The sequence below is a fragment of the Labeo rohita genome, chromosome 11 (assembly GCF_022985175.1).
Source record: "Labeo rohita strain BAU-BD-2019 chromosome 11, IGBB_LRoh.1.0, whole genome shotgun sequence".
Classification (NCBI taxonomy): Eukaryota; Metazoa; Chordata; class Actinopteri; order Cypriniformes; family Cyprinidae; genus Labeo; species Labeo rohita.
In genome coordinates, this window is record NC_066879.1 from 11,107,656 (window position 1) to 11,126,740 (window position 19,085).

A 19,085-nucleotide genomic window follows, 5' to 3' on the forward strand; every position below is an offset into this window, starting at 1 on the left:
ATTTTTAGATGAATAATCTACTAGACATATTCAAGTTCATGTCCATTGGCATTTACGCACAGCAGCCAGAGTGTTTTAGTAAAGCACTCTGGAATCAGATCTGTGTTACGTAAGACTGAACGTCATGGCTGAAGTTACAGGATAATTAACATACTGTAAGTAAATGTTTTACTGTAATTACATCACTAGTGTATTTAATTAGTTATTTCCAGACGTTATCACTTGATTATCCCTGATGTTTTGCTATCACATAGCTTTAATGCTGGCAACATATTGCTGTTCATTGTAAGTGTTAAATGAGTCATTCCAGTAAACATTTTATGAAGTGCCCTAAACACACAAGTCTGCTATTATGTAATCCGCAAGCCTAAATATATACATTTAAACTTAATTATATGACTATTCGGTTAATATTTGTGAGCAGTCATTTTGATGACCCTTTAATCTTAATGATAGGAGAGCATTGGTAACATTTACTTTAAGAAAAGACAGTTAAGCTTAAGTTAAGTGTCTTTGATCAAATGTCTCCAGTTCTTGCAGAAATCTTCTTTTAAAGCAGCGTTTCACAGAATGTGTGATCTTCCTGTCATACAGGTATTATTGACAGCACATTGGTTGACCAGCGGCAGGTGGTTGCCGTAACTGGTGATGGAACCAACGACGGACCAGCCCTTAAGAAGGCGGATGTCGGTTTTGCCATGGTGAGAACTGAATTCCATTCCTTGAGTTGCTGAAACACAGGCTGTCCTCATTTTAGCAGCATGCAAAATCACGCCACCTCGTGCAGCTCAAAAACAGATCCAGAGCGCCCCCTAGTGTGAGCCGTTGCTTTTTACTCCTGACATATGTCAATTTACTTGCATGAGGTGAAAAAACAGCTTGTGTCAGCACCGCCCCACCATTTCTATTTTCATAAGTTCAACCGTAGCAGAGAGCATATTCTTGTATTCCTGCTTATCAAACTGACATGAGCTGCCTGCGGGCAGCTTCCTCTCTGTGGTATTTACCATGATTTTACTGTCAGCCGTGTCTTAAGGGAGAACAGTCCCTCAGGCTAGTCTTTAAAAACACAAATACAGTGTGAGCAGAAGCATCTTTACCCAGACACAAATAAGATTTTATGATCACTCTGTCCACATGAGGGTTTGATCCCACTTCAGTGTTATTTCATCAAAACGGTATGTGAATGTGCTTAATTGTCATGAAAATAATGTCAGCAATTTAAAAAAATCCTCTAATATTTTCTTACCGTAAAACATAATATCTTTGTGTTCTTTTGCTGTTCATGGTGATTTTAATGAGTGGATTAATGATTTTGATTTAAAGGACATTTTTGGCACTTGATGTCATTTGACACAAAAGACTGATGTGAAATGGACTTCTGTCTTGGCAGGGAATTGCAGGGACCGATGTGGCCAAAGAGGCATCTGACATCATCCTGACAGATGATAACTTCTCCAGCATCGTGAAGGCCGTGATGTGGGGACGCAACGTCTATGACAGCATCTCAAAGTTCCTCCAGTTCCAGCTTACCGTTAACGTGGTGGCTGTGATCGTTGCCTTTACCGGAGCCTGTATTACACAGGTTTGTGCCTCTGTCCACACACAGGGAAAGGTTCTCACAGTGAGCCTTTAAGTGAGCATTTACTGTATTTCTGAGTGTGTAATGCTATTTGCTCAGGCAAGTATCAGTATTATTATTGCTGAAACCTGGCATTAGTGATTTGAACAAGCTTTTAACCCTAAGTAATAGACTTCAGCACGTATATTATCATTCAAAAGTTTGGGGTCAGTAAGATTTGTATTATTTCTTAGAAATTATTACTTCTGCTCAGGAAGTATGCATTGCATTTATTGAAAGTGACAGTAAAGGTTTTATATGTTACTTGTTTTAGTTCTTTTGAACTTTCTATTCATCAAAGAATCATGAAAAATGAAATGTCTGATGGTTTCCACACAAATATAAAGCAGCACAACTGTTTTCAGCATTGATAATAATCAGAGCAGCAAATCAACATATTAGAATGATTTCTAAAGGATCATGTGACACTGAAGACTGGAGTAATGATGCTGAGAATGCAGCTTTGATCACAGGAATAAATGACATTTTACTATATAGTCACACAGAAAACAGTTTTTAAAGTTGTAACAGTGTTTTTACTGTTTTTACTCTATTTTTAATTTAAATAATGCAGCCTTGCGAGCAGAAAAGACTTCTTTCAGAAACTTATCAACCCCAAACTTTTAAACTGCAGTATAGCACATCCTCTACCATTCATGCATGAATAATCCCTCAAGGCGTCTTACTTTTTTACCTGACAGTTGATAAAACAGGTGAAAGATCCCACACGATTTACATTAAAAGAGAGACCAGAGACCAAAAATTTTATTAAGGGTGGAATCAAAGCATCTTAGCAACCTCATAGTAACACCCTGGCAAACATCCAACTCACTAGCATTGTAGCAGTGAGTTTTGTACAGGATACTCACATTTTCTTCATGAAATACACAAAGCTAGTTATTAATTTAGAACCACTGCCATTACATATGTGATGTCTTCTACAAGACGATAGATCTGACCTACTATGAAATCTTAAATTAGACTTTGCAGAGACATGCCGCAATGGCAGAGAATCCATATTAGATTACTAGGCCAAGGCCAAAGACTTCATCCCTGTGATCTAAAATAGCATTGTTTAATTTCCTAGAGGATCGCTAACCTAATAAATGATGCAGCACTTCTAAGAGAAAGAGGCTAGACTGCGTGAAGTTACCGGCATGAGAAATGAACATCCAGAAAGCTTTAGACTAACAAGGACACTCAAACATATACTGTGATAATAAGTGAGATCTCAGTTTCAGGGTCTTCTTATCAATATTTTAATACACAAGCATGATGCCAGTAACATCTTACTCAGGTCAGCGTGTTTTATTGGTCTCATTTCATGAATTGTGATGATAAAGTCCGTTTGAACCAGACTGTATGTTCTTGCAGGATTCTCCTCTTAAAGCAGTGCAGATGTTGTGGGTAAACCTGATCATGGACACATTTGCATCTCTGGCTTTGGCCACTGAACCGCCCACTGAGTCTCTGTTGATGAGGAAACCCTATGGCCGAAACAAACCCCTGATCTCCAGTACCATGACCAAGAACATCCTGGGTCATGGTGTGTACCAGCTCATTATCATCTTCACACTGCTGTTTGTGGGTAAGTTATCTTATACTGTAGGAAATACATTTATGCTTTCATGCCTGGAAAATTTACCTCATGTAGTTGAAGAAGCATCTAATTCACGTCAATCTTCACTCCTGTCTTATGATCTTATTGTGATCCAGGTGAGCAGATCTTTGACATCGACAGTGGCAGGAACGCACCGCTGCATTCTCCTCCATCTGAGCACTACACCATCATCTTCAACACCTTTGTCATGATGCAGCTTTTCAACGAGATTAACGCCCGCAAGATCCATGGAGAGAGAAACGTGTTCGATGGCATTTTTAGAAACCCCATCTTCTGCTCCATTGTTCTAGGCACTTTCGCCATTCAGGTACCAAAACCTCAGAATTTTTTTTGTTCAAACTAGTTGGTCAGACAAATTGGCATTGGTTGTGGCATTGCGTTTCCCAAAAGCATTTTTAGCCAACTAATATTGGAGATTCCATCATTATCAGCATAGTTTAACACATTGGTGTTTTCCAAAACCATGGTTCCAATGAGCAATGGCAAACAGCATTGCAAAGTTGTGTGGTTGGATAAGAGAAGATCATGCAAAATACGCAAAATACTTTTATTATATACTTTTTTGAAGAGCATGCATGTGTATGGAGGATGTGTTCTAGAACCCTAGGGAACTCCTGACAGACAGTAAGAGGGAACCTGTGATTCAAAATAAAACCTGGTTTAAGCAGTGAGTGTTATAGTGTGAGCATAGTTGGTTTATGATGGAAATGTTGCAAAACGAATAGAAGACAAAGTATCTGCACAATCAGTCGTATGTACCTCTCAGTAAGTTAAGCTTCAAGTTTGTTTAAAACTCTTTTCCAGATTTCATTCAAAGATTATGAATGATTTGAAATAATACAGTCATAAATATACTTTGACATGCCCATCTACATGCCCGTGTACTTTATCTTTACATTTTATTTTAGATTGTGATTGTTCAGTTTGGAGGGAAACCGTTCAGTTGTTCTCCTCTGGACCTGGAGAAGTGGATGTGGTGTGTTTTCCTGGGAATGGGAGAACTAGTCTGGGGACAGGTAATGCAACTATTTCCATTATATTAAAGAAAATGTATTCAATAATTAAACCTGCTGAAATGTATTAAGTAATTTACTTCCTTTCTCATCTCATATGAGTTCTTCATTAAAGGGATGGGTCACTGAGAAATGATTTCAGTCTGCCATCATTTACTCTTCTCGTGTCATTCCAAACATTTATGACTTTATTTCTTTAATTAAACACAAAATATGTTGTTTTGAAAAGCTTCTCAATGTGGCTTTTTTTTTTTTCTCAAGGTCATTGAGATCTAACATTATTTTGTATCCTAATTTTGTTCCTGAGTTTTGTTGTATGGACAAAACAGCTGAAGATTCCATCAAAATATCTTCTTTTGTGTTCTAGTAGGAAAAAAAGTCTGGAACAACATAAAAGAGAGAAACGTATGACAGAATATTAATCTCTTTACTTACTGTAGTATTTAGGGTTATGAACCAGGGTTACAAACCACAATATCCCATATTTTCCATGGGTGAAAAATAGGAAAATGTTTTTTTTTTGCCATCAGAGTTAAAGAAGTTCACTTCCAGAACAAAAATTTACAGATAATTTACTCGCCCCCTTGTCATCCAAGATGTTCATGTCTTTCTTTCTTTGGTCGTAAAGAAAGATGTTTTTTGAGGAAAACATTTCAGGATTTCTCTCCATATAGTGGACTTCTATGGGGCCACCAACTTCCAAAATGCAGTTTAAATGCAGTTTCAATGGGATCTAAATGATCCCAGCTGAGGAAGTAGGTCTTATCCAGTGAAACGATCGGTTATTTTCTAAAAAAATTGACAATTTGTATACCTTTTAACCTCAAATGCTCATCTTGTCTAGCTCTGCGAGAACTCTGTGTATTCCGGTTTAAGACAGTTAGGGTCATTTTCTTCTCCAACTTCAAAATCGTCCCACATCGCTGCAGAATTACCAACCTGGTATTTACAAAGTGAACATGCAAAAGAAGATCAAACGCCCTTTACAAAAAAAAAAAAAAAAAAAAAAACTATTTACAATAAAACAGTGATGCAGGACGAGTTTGAAATTGGAGAAGAAAATGGGATGGGAGTTTTTCGACCTACCCTAACTGTCTTGAACTGTAATACACAGAGTTCTCGCAGGGCTAGACAAGATGAGCATTTGAGGTTAAAAAGTATATAAATTTTATTGTTTTTTAGAAAATGACCAATCGTTTCCCTAGATAAGACCCTTCTTCCTCGGCTGGGATCATTTAGAGCCCTTTGAAACTGCACTGAAACTGCATTTTGGAAGTTCAAAATCACAGGCACCATTGAAGTCACTATATCGTCACTATATAGTCACTATATAGAGAAATCCTGAAATGTTTTCAACAAAAAAACAATTTCTTTACAACTGAAGAAAGAAAGACATGAACATCTTAGATGACAAGGGGGTGAATAAATTATCTGTAAATTTTTGTTCTGGAAGTGAACTTCTCCTTTAACAGTATCTGCCAGCATAACTATACAATTATCCAGGTGTTCCACAAACAATACACAGGGCTCGTTCTTCACATGAAGCTTTGAGGATGGAGCTCTGAAATGTTTTGTGTGCTCTCCTGTTCTAAAATCCATGCATGTGTTTCATGCACATCCTCACTCTGGATCAGGTTATATCAACAATCCCAAACAGCAAGCTGAGGTTCCTCAAAGGGGCTGGTCAGTTGACGCAAAAGGATGAAATGCCCGAGGAGGAGATGAACGAGGACCAGGAGGAGATTGATCATGCTGAGAGAGAGTTGCGGCGAGGGCAGATCCTCTGGTTCAGAGGGCTCAACAGAATCCAGACTCAGGTTAGAACCTCTGATAATCTTTGGGAAGTTACAACTGCCTGAAATATTCAGCATGAATTCTGCACTAAAATGGCATCTGTAGGAAGTAACTATACTTATGCTTGTACATCAATTGTGTTTGTAATTATGTACTTGTGATCCAACCATCTGCATGGCTGTCAGTATGTTTTATGGCCAGATTTAGAACAGTGTGGAGGTTGAACCGCAGCTCAGCTCTGCCAAACGCCATTACTGGCACAAACATCAGCACCGATCGCAAGACTTTAGTACTGTTGCATTAATCATGGGCTGTCAGTACACCTTTCATAAAAAACACTTTATATTTCAACCGACTAATCATTTATTGAATAGTGATTTGGATTATTAGATCCAGATTACATTGAAAATCTCATGATAAAACTAGGTACAATTCTGGATGTTGTCAATTTTAGGAACAACATAATTGCACTACTAAAACTCTGTCTACTGTGGAAATGATGGCTCTGTAGACATGAAATGCCAAAAATACTAACATTTTATAAAGCGTTCAGTACACCGCAGATCAAACAAAATACTAGGGCTGGGTTTTGACACAAATTTCACGATCCATGTCTGATTCATAAGCTTGAGTTTTGATTCGATTTTCAATACGATTTGATTCGATTCAGTATCAATTATTTTGGATATATACCAGGTACAGTACATGACAAATTTTCTTGAAGGAAAACAAAAAAATCTCAATAAATGCTGTAAAGTATACACAAGAGTTAGATATTACAAATTTATATTGAAGATTAAAATGTTTTAACTGTTATAACTGTTTTGTATACAAATGGTTAAATTAAACTCAATGAAGTTTTATAATTAAGTTACAGTTACATAGTTATATTTCTACTCCAATTTGTTTTTTTGAAATATAAACATTTAAATCGTGGCTGTTTATTTAAACATACATTCAACTTTGAAAAACAGTAAAAATATTATAATGAATATGTTATTGTGACAGATCAGCGGAAGCGTTTGGATCCATTTGCAGCTTTTATTAACGAAGTCGGGTACAGGCAGGGTCAAATCAACAGCAAACAGGGTCCACAGGGAATAGACAGACTCAGAAACGAAAACCAGGCGGGGTGTCGGGGCAGGCGGCAGAGATACAAATCCAATAAACAATCCAAGGGTCGAGGTACACAGAGAACAATCACAATCGAGTAACAGTCCAGGTGAGCAACGAGAAAGCAGTCCAGTAATACACAAACAACGCTCAGAAATGACAGCCGTGGCAAATCAAGACTTCGCGGGGAGGTGATTTGTGCGTGTGTGTTTTATACTGTGTGATTTGTGTGTGACGTGTCAGTCCCAGGTATGGGGTTATGGGAGTTGGAGTCCGAATGAGACTGTATTCTGGCGAGGAGGAGGCGGTAGCCTCCTCTGTAACAGTTATATGGTGCATACATTTAGCAAGATACTTCTCTGTAGAATTAATTTTTCTAGCTGACTAATGAGTTTATCATCACCGAATATGTTTTTTTTTTTTTTTTTTCTGAGGTAAATGTGACGTTTCTTGACATTGTTTAGGCTGTATAAGCTGTTATATTGACGTCTTTGTGTGGTTGAGGCCCTGATTGAGCAATTATATTTTTAGTAAGTTTTACTCTTTCCTTTAACTTACTTTGGAAGTTTTTTCATGTTTATTTTGTGCTGAAACTGGTATTAAAGCAGAGGAGATGATCATTTCACGTCCGTTTTGCGCTACCACTTCTCTTGATCTGTCACTCCACATTAAACAGTGCCAAAAAGACTTTGTTAAATATTAAAAGTAACAGAGTGCAAAGCGTATAACGATTTATTGTTTTATCATTTTGTAAAAATGGCCATGTTCACACTGTCAGTTTTTGGAATTGACAACCGCATTTACTTCAGGTGTTAGTCTCGAAATGTCCTGTTCACACAGCAGCTTACAATCGCTTTTCAAATAATCTATCTATAAACGTGCAACAGGACTCAAGCCCATATTCCTTACAAGTAGCAACACAGACCAGAAATATCAAAGATGGTGATGTTTGTAAAACTGAAAGTATTGCCGGTTTCTGACATGACATAAATCCAATCTAGCTGTGAGTTCATCCATCAAATCACCATTAGCTGACAGCAACTTTTTGAGTGGAGAGTGGAGCATTTGAGCCGCGCGAAGAACGCAAAACTGACGGGAGGGAGTGGCTCCAGTGGAGACTGGATATAAAACTTTCAGATGACACACAGCTCATTTCTCTGTCACTGTAAGTTACCGAAACCACACATGAAAGCACACAACAAATGGTAGACTTGCGTTTGTGCAGCGCTTGTGTTGTGCGGCTCTCTCACACTGAATGACGTGACAGACAACTAGTTGTCCAGTCATGTTCCGTTCACACAGGGCGTTTGTTCAAGAATGTGGTTTTGAGTCCTGAAAATTTACGGGTGTGAGTTTGGTTATAGAAACAATAATGACTACTCACATATTATTTATGACAAATAGTAAGTGGAATCAGTTGGTAATAATTGTATTATTATTATTATTATAATACAGCATTCTATTCTAAATATAACCTATGGTTTGTGCTTATTTTTATATTTATATATATATTTTTTTTTTTATTGAGCAAAGCCAGTAAGTTTATATAGCCCCCCTTTTACAACTCAGATCACTCCCACGCCACTGTTAATATTTCACTTCAGTGAAGTTTAAATGTCTACAATAACGTCATTAAGCAATTTCACAATCACTAGCATGTTGTGGTAATCTGAAATTCAGACCGACAGCATCATTGTGAGTGTCATTATGTTTTTATACAACAGTTCAATGAACCAGAAATGGGCGTTAAGACAAGTTGAAAACTGCAACATCCAGACTGGATTAGCATATGTGAGTGAAGCGAAGAGACAGCAATTTCCCCAACCTGTTCAAAGGCTTGGGATTTTCGAGATTTTTAAATTGCTCAGGCAAATTCGCACAACTACGCTCACATACTTTGATCTGGAATGCCACAAACACAGACAAGCAGCAAACCAGTGAACAGGAGAAACTGTCCAATCAGATTAGAAGAATAGAACTAACTGTTGTATAATGCACCGCATGTGACAGAGATTGCATGCTGCAGTTGCTGCGTTTTGGTAATGGCATGCAAATCATTTACAGTAAATTGTTATTGCCTGTTGTTTGTCATGTGATACGATAACAGTGCTCTTCTAGGCACAATGATGCAGTCCTGCGGCAAGGCTCTCGAAGGTGTTTGGGCGTTCATCATGCCTGCTGTCAAACCTGCAGCAGCAGGGAGGAGGAACTTTCTAAAGCCATCAAAGCCTCAGTGCTAATTTAAGATGAAGTGTTTAATGTGTGATAAGGGCCTGTCATAGTCTTCTGAACCATGTCCATGTGATGATGCATTGGTCACGTCTTTGACACACTGTGCTCCATGTATTTCTCTCCCCCTTCCTGCAGATCGAGGTAGTGAACACGTTCAAGAGCGGGACTTCCTTTCAGGGGGCTCTGAGACGCCAGTCCTCCACCACCAGTCAAAATCAGGATGTAACCAATGTTTCTAGTCCTAGTCACGTGTCCTTGTGCAATGCTCTTTCCTCTCCTACCAGCACTGCTGCTGCTCCCTCTGGGCGTGAGTGACACTCTTCTTTGGGTGTTTGTCAGGGATGCCCTTGGACCCCAGACCTGAAGTGGGTCAATCATAACAAAACTAGTTTTATGAATCCAAAATATGACAGGATGCAAAGAGATTTGAGCTATTTTAAAACAATTACTCCAAAACATTGCAAAATACATGATGCGGTCCCTACATGCTGTAAATATGTTCACGTATGTTCAAGTCATGAAAGTTCAAAACTGAGCACTAAACAGTAAACATGAAAAAGGCATCACAGGGAAGAAGCTCTGCAGCAGAGATTCTAGAAAGACGCTTTGTTGTTTCAAATATAATGTCGCATTAATGTTCTGTGAGGGTTACCATAATTACGAGACAACAGCTACTCAGAGCTGTTCACATTCTCAGAAATTATTTGTTTCTATGGCAACACCAAAATGGATCCATGTACAGCTTTGTTATTGACAACAAAATCCTTAATCACTACATGAGTTCACCTCTATACACTCTCACAAAGTAAATGAAATGAAAAACAAGGCACAGACCGTATTATGAGCTGTAAATGTCATAGAATTTACAGTTTTAAAAGTACAAGCTTTTGATAAAGACATGATTTCTTTTAAGTAGATGAAACCTTTTAACTGCAGTAATGGTGAATTTACAGGTCCTTGGATAATTATGAAGCATGAAGATGTTTAGCACCATTTAGTGTGCTGTTTCATTTTTAAAAATGTGCTCAGGGTGCAGATAAGGGGCGATAACTCCAATCAACCAAGGGCATTGATTCATAACATAATATAATATGTTATACTGGTTTACCAATTGTTTTTGGAGGCTCTTAAAAGTGTAAAATGGATTTTGCTTCCTGGGGTTCTAGACTCTAGATCTGTTACGATATATGGCTCAGATGATTGGCTCGAAAAATTCTGTGGTTCCATTCCTTCTCTTGGCTGTTAAAATTTCAGGCTTTTCAACTTTATTTAATACGACAGTGTAGGGAGACACAAGAGTCAATGTGAGAAGTAACCGGACCAGGAAAACACCTAAAAATCCAGTCACCCAAGGTGTAGCTGCACCTTATGTCAGAGCACAAGGCTATGGCTCTGACAGCTACAGCAGAAAGATATGACAGACAATTCTAATCAGGCATTAACCGTCAGGTCCAACAGAGATATGGCATGACACCAGAGCTCTCAAACTGTTTCTTAATCTTTAAGACATAGATGATCGGTGTAAAATATTGTCAAAGGGCATCCCTGAAAATCTGCTTTGCTTCTGATTTCCTCTTACTCTTCATGTCAGTGTTTATCAGATCATCTTTAACCCGCTTCTCAGAAGAACATGTGTTTCAATGTACCATGTGTTTGTTTTCCCCAGAGTGCTAAGAGCCCTGGACTAAGGCCTACGAAGTGAATTTCAGGTTGTGAGTCCCTCCATTGTCCGTCGCAAAATTGATGTGAACTAATATTCCACCAACAAACTCACCAGGCTGGGTAAACATTCAAGTATAGCCAACGGTACCATTCCCCACTCAGTTGTAGCCTGACATGTTTTCCAAAATGCTGTAGGCTGCATTGTTGAAGTTACTCTATTGATCACGGGAGGCTGTTTTGTTCTCCTTTTTTTACATTTTTTCTCTCCACACAGCTACGGAGACATGTGAAGAGAGTGGCGCTTTCTCCCCATAGTCTTGTCTTATTTGTCATCTGTGTGATGTAGATCCGAAGCCCACAGCGACCCATTATGTCTCGTGGCTTTACTCTGTTGGTCATGTAGTCTGCTGTGTGATGCTGAGAGTTGCAGAATCTCACTAAACGTTAGGCCGGTCTTCATCTATGTGATTCCTTCTGACATTTGTTCCCATCTGTCATTCAGACCAGTTTGTGTTGGCTTTGTAAGTTTTCTCTTAGCTAGGTTAAAAGTATTTGCAACCAGGAAAGGTTAGAGTCGAGTTTGATGGATATTAGAGGTAGATGATTCTGATCATTTTATGTTCAGCACGTTAGTAGTTGGTGGTATCATAGAGGCTCTGTTCCAAACCCTAGTGAGCTCCTCACCTTTTCTTTGCTTGGTTAGCTCCCTTCAAAAGGGTGGTTTACACGGACAGTGACAAAGGGCCTCAAGTCATTAATTTTCTATTGGGCAAATTCATAGAAGCAGGGATACAGTTTGAGTAGAAACATCTGCTACTAACCAGCAGTATGGACCCTTTAGGCAGGATTAGGCAGGAGAGTTTTGCTCTAACTTGCCCCCAAAACACTTGCCTGGATGTTTCTTCCTGAAGATCTTGATTAGCTGTGTTTAACTGGGATTGGAGTTCAACTCTGCAGGACAGTGGCCCTTCAGGAGCAGGACTGGACACCCCTGCCCTAAGGCAGCAACCTAAACCAAATAGAACCTCATATATAACACTTGAAACTCTCATGTGAAATTCCTTACATGAATTAAAGAATAAATCACAATGCTAGTCTGATATCGCTGAGATATCAAATCAATAATCTAATACAGAGTTGTCCAAGCTTCTTCCTTGAGGGCCACTGTCTTGCAGAGTTTAGTTCTAACCCTAATTAAACACACCTGAGCCAGCTAATCAAAGTCTTCAGCCTCACTAGAAACATCTAGGCCAGGGCTGCGTTTCCCAAAAGCATTAAGGTCCATTGGTTTCAATGGGTCCAGCCCAGTGCTGGGCAACTTTGGTCCTAGAGGGCCACTGTCCTGCAAAGTTTAGCTCCAAACCTAATAAAACACACCTGCCTGTAGCTTTCTTGTGATCTTGAAGACATTAATTTGGTTCAGGTGTGTTTGATTAGGGTTGAATCTAAACTCTGCAGGACAGTGGCCCTCCAGGACCGAAGTTGCCCAGCCGTGTTCTAGGCCAATGTCTTAGAGCTGGCTGGTGCTAAACTCAGCAAGACATTGACACTCCAGGAACAGGTTTGGACACTCCTGGTCTGATTAGTAGCCTAGACCAGTGATTCCCAACCACGTTCCTGGAGCCCTCCAACACTGCTCACTATCTCCTTTGTCTGACACACCCATTTGACTAATAAGCTAATGATCTGAATCAGGTGTGTTTGATTAAGGAGACATGGAAAAATTGCAGTGTTTGGCGGGGGTTTTGTTATGCTGAAAATAGTATGGCAGAAGTCCCTGGGTGGTCTACTATTTCAGGTTGATTTTTGAAGTGTGGATCCACGCACACTCTAATGGCTAATATTGCCCACAATCCATTGCACTTTGGTAAAGGATTCGGTCCAGAACTACAAACACAAATAAAACGTGTTAAAAAACTACAAACATGGCGGATATGCATGACCGGTGGTTAGGTAGAAATGTTAAGAAGAAGGGGTTTGAGTTACTAATAATCGAAACATCCGTTTGGTCATTTGGTCATTGGTTGTAATGCATCATTATGCAGAAAATATCGGCATGAAAGACCCGCGACTGGCAGATCATCATGCTACTTCTTTTTTCTCCCCAGTACCGTAGGAAGTAAATGAAGTGAAATGTGGAGGATGTTAACTGTGACAGGATGATTGATAGGCCAGTTTACAGTGACAGGGTGTGTGTATCAATGCGACAAAGCATCCGTTAAAGACGCAGTTGTGTGATGTGATAGTATGTCCCAAAGCTTGCCTACTCTTCTACTTTTTCTTCATTACACACTTTAAGGGCGTAGTATAAAGGAAAGGATGTGACGTGAGGCCGAGTATGGTGACCCATACTCAGAATTTGTGCTTTGTATTTAACCCATCCAAGTGCACACACACAGTAGTGAGTAGTGAACAAACACGCATACACACGCACACCCGGAGCAGTGGGCAGCCATATTGCTATCGCTGCGGCCCCGGGGAGCAGTTGGGGGTTCGTGCCTTGCTCAAGGAACTCACCTCAGTCATGGTATTGAGGGTGGAGAGAGGGCTGGTTATTCACTCCCCCCACCTTCAATCCCTGCCGGACATGGGACTCGAACCCGCAACCTTTCAGTTACAAGCCCAAACCATTAGGCCACGGCTGCCCCCTACAAGTAGGCATAGTGGGATGCAGCAAGATATTAGCTATCTTGCTAGTGGCAGTACATTCTGGGATTGCCTTATCTGTGAAGGACACATGTAATGCTGCCTTAGAATTTGGCCAGAACAAGTTGTCATCTTGCTGTCTAGGTAGGTAGCACACTAGGTTGTGGAACAGGACCACCGATTGTATTCATAAAATTAGATTACTGTGAGAATTATGCCTAGATTATCGTACTTGCTTGTTTGTAACTGTAACCTTTGAAGCGGAATATTAGCTACTCCCAACTACTACAGTAAAATATTTCTAGGAAGTCTCAATTCCACACAGTAATAAACTTATTAAGGGCTTCTCTTATTTTTTAGCGTAGTTCTGTGAATCTGAACCAAACTTTTCGGCCTATACTTGAGTGTTTACACAGAGACGCATGGAGTTGTTGAAAGAACAGACTTTTGTTTGTTCTCGTTTCTTTTCTTATTCCACAGTCTGTGTGCCTGTGTTCATCTCCACATGGTGTTGTCCCGAGCTGCATGTTGTGTGTAGTCGTTGAGTTGGCTTGTCAAGCTTTTGGTTCGCTTCCATCATCGTGTTGTGACTCTATGCTCTCGGAGCATAGGATCTCCTGTCCCTGTCATCCTCTATTGAGTGTTTGTAGACTTCTTCTCTTTTGTTTGCCTTTGACTTTGTGTTTACCTTGAAACTCATCCTGGATCTCAATATCTAATCTATTCCTCTTACCAACTTTCCACGAGATGTGTTCAACTTGCATGACTTTTTGTTTTTCCTTTGTTGTTTTTCCTTTGGTTTTGTTCATTTTCTGTTGAATTAACAATGCTTGTCTCTAGGTATACAACACTTTGGACCTTACACTGTATATTGTATTGTGTACTGTACGGGACATAAGAGCATTGCCTACGTTTTCTTTTACAGTCTGTTTATTTTATCATGAGTTTGAGTTACGTTCTTTTCAATGCAATCCTTAAACTGTCTCAGTGCACAGTAGAATTACGGACTCTTTCCAAATGTTTTTGAATTTTTGGTGGGTCCACGGCCTTTCCCTCCTCCTGTTGTCACTGTACCACTGGGGGGTCTTCCAGCTCACATTCCAACCCTTTGACACTGGTCTCTTTCCTCACGCAGATACGTGTTGTGAACGCATTTCGTAGCTCCCTGTACGAAGGCTTGGAAAAACCTGAATCCAGAACCTCCATCCACAATTTCATGACTCATCCAGAGTTTAGAATAGAGGACTCCACACCTCACATCCCTCTAATAGACGACACCGACATTGACGACGAGGCGGCCAGGAAGAACTCCAGTCAGCCCTCATCTCCTAACAAGAACAACAATGCCATCGATAGCGGTATAAACCTGACGACCGACACGAGTAAATCTGCTGCTTCCTCCAGTCCCGGGAGCCCGCTTCATAGTCTGGAGACATCGCTTTAGCCACCTCACGCGAGAGATCGCTCAATAATCATCTTAGACTCTACGTTTAAAGGCGCTCCGGATTGCACGCCAACACGGATCGTGTACCGCTGACTGTACGTGTGGTCGCGCCACATTCTTTTATTGAACGCATGAATGACGACCGACTCGGATGATCGTGGAGCGACTCGAGAAACAATACAAGAACCACGAGCGCAAGCGCACCGCTCCCATTTTCTGAGGAAACGACAGACTATTACGAGTAATTTAAATCAGCTATTATCGTTGCTCCTGCATGAATGTACATTACCCAGGTTTTTATTTGGAAACCTTTATTTTTATTTAAACGGTTTGATTTGATTTGGTGGGACGTGCGGTGGACTGCTATTTTAAGACAGCTTATCTGATTCACTGATCTGTGAGTATTGTGTGTGGCATGTATCTAATTGTATAGATTTATTTGGATATTGATTAAGGTGTATCCAGGTCGCAGGGCTCAACTTGCACAGTAGATTTGCACCTGTCGGAAAAAGAGAAACCCATGGAAATTAGAATTTATTAAGCGTACATATATATTTATAGACATATTATAAATATATATTTACAGAGTTTATCTTTATTTGTTGGCATGTTGCCTTGTTCTGCTTCAATAACTACTTTAACTTATTTATGTCCTAAAGAGAATGTAATTTGTTTACAAACCTGTAGATACGTCCTGGTTTCTTTGTAGGGTTTAAAACTTCTTTGTAGGGTTCAAAACCACGCAGCAGACGTAGTTGGAACAGCTCACGTTGTTCATTACTCCTGTAATATCGGACTCTAGGTGTTTTATTACCAATTGTGCGCTGGACTTGCCTGCTATTTTGTCAAATACTGTAGATATTTTTAGATGATAACAAAAGAAACCAAAACATAGTGGGATATATCATTAACGTGGCATCGTAGTATTAAACGAGTGTCGGGATCGACGGCTCTGAGCACCCCCGGAAAAAAAAAATCCAATCGGTTTTGGCTGGTGTTGAGATGGTTTCGGAGACGAACTTGTGGTCGGCCTCAAATGTGAGCAGATATATCAGGTTGGATTTAAATATCTTCTTTAGAAGTACATACTATTTAACATAAAATAGTTTCAGTTCCGTGTGACCATCAAAAGCTGCGATGGGTTTTTTTATGTTGGAAACATGTAAACTAAGTTATATCTGGCATCTCTGTATGGAAATCAAAATTGTGTTCAAATATTGTGATTTATTGTGTTGATTCTTCTTTTTGACATTTAATTTGTAGATTTCTTTCGGTTAAAGGAAATGAACCCAGCTCCTGAGCTGACGACACTTTGAACAACTGAATTATGTAATGTAAAGAAACAAGGAGGAATGTTGCTTTTGACTCTTTTCTTAAAAAAAAGAAAAAAAAAAGAAAAACCCAAACCAAAAAAAAAAAAAAAAAAAAAAAAAACACTAAAATATATCTATATATACATTTATGATCCTTTTCTGCACTATCCGGATATGAATGAATTTCTGTGGTGTAAATTTAGATGTGCTTCTGTGTTCAAATCAAGCTTGTCTTCCTGCAGTCAGTAAATATACTCTAGCATCTCAACAGTATTCACTAGTCGTTAACTATTTATTGTACTCTAGAAGCGAAAGGAGAAACGGGGGTCTATCGGAAGGCACACTTACAAAGTCACCCATGTATTCATTGATATTCTTTGCAATTGGAGAAGCATGATGTCATACACTTATATGCAACTCATTTTCTCCATCAGTCTTATATTTTAACTTTTTTTGGACAATTTTACTCATCAAGATAAGGTGCACAAGCTTTAACTGTTAGCTCAGGCATACTCGATAAGAGAAATATACGGAAAACTGAGACCAATTTTTTTTTTTTTTTTTTTACAGAAATATTTTGCCTTTTATCACGTTAAAGGGATAGTTTATTCACCCTCATGCCGTTCCAAAAGCACCGTGCGGCCGCATGACTTCCAGTCTTCTGAAGTCATATGAAATGGAAGCAGATTGAAGTAAAGTCATTATCTACTAAAAATCACTACATCAACTGATAGGTCAATCAGGTCTGAAAACCAGTCTGACTGATGAGTGAACTGTCCCTTTAACACATTTCAAAGCCTCATTTACAATCATTCTCACAAATGTTGTACACTGACCAAAAGAATCACCTCTGAAACGTTGAAAGGCGCCGCAGGAGAGTTTGTCTGAAATGTGTGTGGACTGCAATGACTCCGGATGAGATCTTTTACGGTATGACTGGCCACTTCAGTTTAATTCAGTTTAGTTCTGCGCCCTGTGTCGACGGGCCAAATAACGGATGCAGTTTAAAATGTTTAACCAATAAATCGGAAGGATGACAGCGTTCTAATAATCACGAATAATAATATTTCTTGCAATACATCAGCTTCTATGTACTGTACTTAGCAGCATGCGTTTTGTGGAACAAAGAGCATACGACGCCACAGGTACTTTTGGCGCACTAGCAATTTATGGGTAAATGAAAAGTGTTCATCCATCTTGTTTTTATGAATTTTATAATCTATACAATAATTGTAAATAAAAAACTCAATGTCTTTGTTCATTTAATACTATGCAAAAAGTCAAGCTTTCTGATTGTTTCTCATCTACCCTAGAGTGTGTTGCTGGAATGTTTGTGGTCTCAAAGTCAGTAAAACAAAACAAAAAAAATTGTGATGTAAATGATTTTCTAGCCTGAGAACATGAACTGACTCTTGTTGCTTCACTGTCCATACCACGATTCCAGACAGGAGCGCAAGTGATACAAATGAAATGAAAGGAAAAATGACAACAAAAAAAAAAGCACTTAATAAATTCCCCCGAGGAGCATGAACCTGTGTGTCCCGTGAGCAGTGTGCGTGTGTGTGATCTTTCATCTGTGGCACGTGTTAGATGTGCTGGGTTCGGCGCAGACGTTTCAGAGCTGCAGCATCATTACAGTGTATGAAAGTTAAAGCTAAAGTATGTGCTTCAGTCTATCCATCTGCTTTAGTTTATTGAGACATTTAATGATGATATCATGTGGCTCCACATGCTGAAACACTCTTCAAACACTGTGTAGCCGTATGTGGGGCCACTGTGGATTCTGCTGTGAACAGCTGCATTTGTAGTCAGTTTGAGTACCAAAGCTAAGATGTGTTTATGATTTTTTTTGTTATCATAATCAGCTAAATCAGTTAAATGTATGAACATCTTATTAAATGTATTACATGCTTTTTTAACCCAATATTAAAACAACAAATACAGCACACATTACAGTCCCAATACATCTCAAAGATGCTAAAACTGCAGATTTGGAACTATAGTCCTTTGGTTCCTGTGCTACAGGACACCGGTGTGAACTTCATATATCAAATAAAAAACACATAAAACTTGAGCACAAATAAAAGTAAAGATAGTGACACACTTACAGGCACTTGATCCTGTTAATCACATTCAGACCAGTGTTATTTCAGTATCATGGAGAAACTGTTTTTAATATTATTATTTTTAATACTTTGAATCAGTTTTTGTTGTTAGATTATCTACTTTCATTCTCAGTGTTTTTCAAGTTTTAGTAATTTTGCTGTGTTTTTGTAATTTTTATTATTTTTTTATACAGTTTAATGCAAAAGTTTGGTAACCCGTTTGCAGAATCTGTGAAAATGTGAACAAATGTAACAAAATAAGAGAGATCATACAAAATGCATGTTATTTTTTTATTTAGGACTGTCCTGAGTAAGATATTTTACAGATATTTTAAAGATGTTTACATATAGTCAACGAGACAAAAAAAAAAAAAAAAATATTAAATTATTCAAATAACCCCTTGCAAAATTTGGGAACCCTTGGTTCTTAATATTGTGTGTGGTTACCTGGATGATATATGACTTTTTTTTTTTTTTTTTTTTTTTTGGTTTTGTGAAAAATTCTCCAGGTCCTGCAGATT

At 38.9% G+C, this 19,085-nt stretch overlaps 1 protein-coding gene and 1 long non-coding RNA gene across 12 annotated transcripts in view; one reads left to right on the forward strand and one right to left on the reverse strand.

Annotated features, from left to right (window-relative positions):
* atp2b2 (ATPase plasma membrane Ca2+ transporting 2) overlaps positions 1-17,022 on the forward strand; it is a 177,100-nt gene extending 160,078 nt beyond the window's left edge. For 5 of the 11 annotated variants that reach the window (XM_051122850.1, XM_051122847.1, XM_051122853.1 and 2 more), the window contains 7 exons: positions 595-701; positions 1,394-1,585; positions 2,996-3,209; positions 3,338-3,549; positions 4,151-4,258; positions 5,890-6,072; positions 14,838-17,022. In XM_051122850.1, coding sequence (XP_050978807.1) covers positions 595-701; positions 1,394-1,585; positions 2,996-3,209; positions 3,338-3,549; positions 4,151-4,258; positions 5,890-6,072; positions 14,838-15,146 — 1,325 coding nt within the window. In that variant the 3' untranslated portion in view covers positions 15,147-17,022. Of the gene's footprint in view, positions 1-594; positions 702-1,393; positions 1,586-2,995; positions 3,210-3,337; positions 3,550-4,150; positions 4,259-5,889; positions 6,073-9,529; positions 9,702-11,060; positions 11,201-14,837 lie in introns of those variants that run through there. The other 6 variants (XM_051122852.1, XM_051122855.1, XR_007828723.1 and 3 more) reach the window with 5 other exon arrangements.
* Positions 9,630-19,085, reverse strand: part of LOC127173165 (uncharacterized) — a 35,496-nt gene continuing 26,040 nt past the window's right edge. The window contains exon 3 of the long non-coding RNA XR_007828724.1: positions 9,630-9,754. This is a non-coding gene — a long non-coding RNA (uncharacterized LOC127173165). The remainder of the gene's footprint in view (positions 9,755-19,085) is intronic.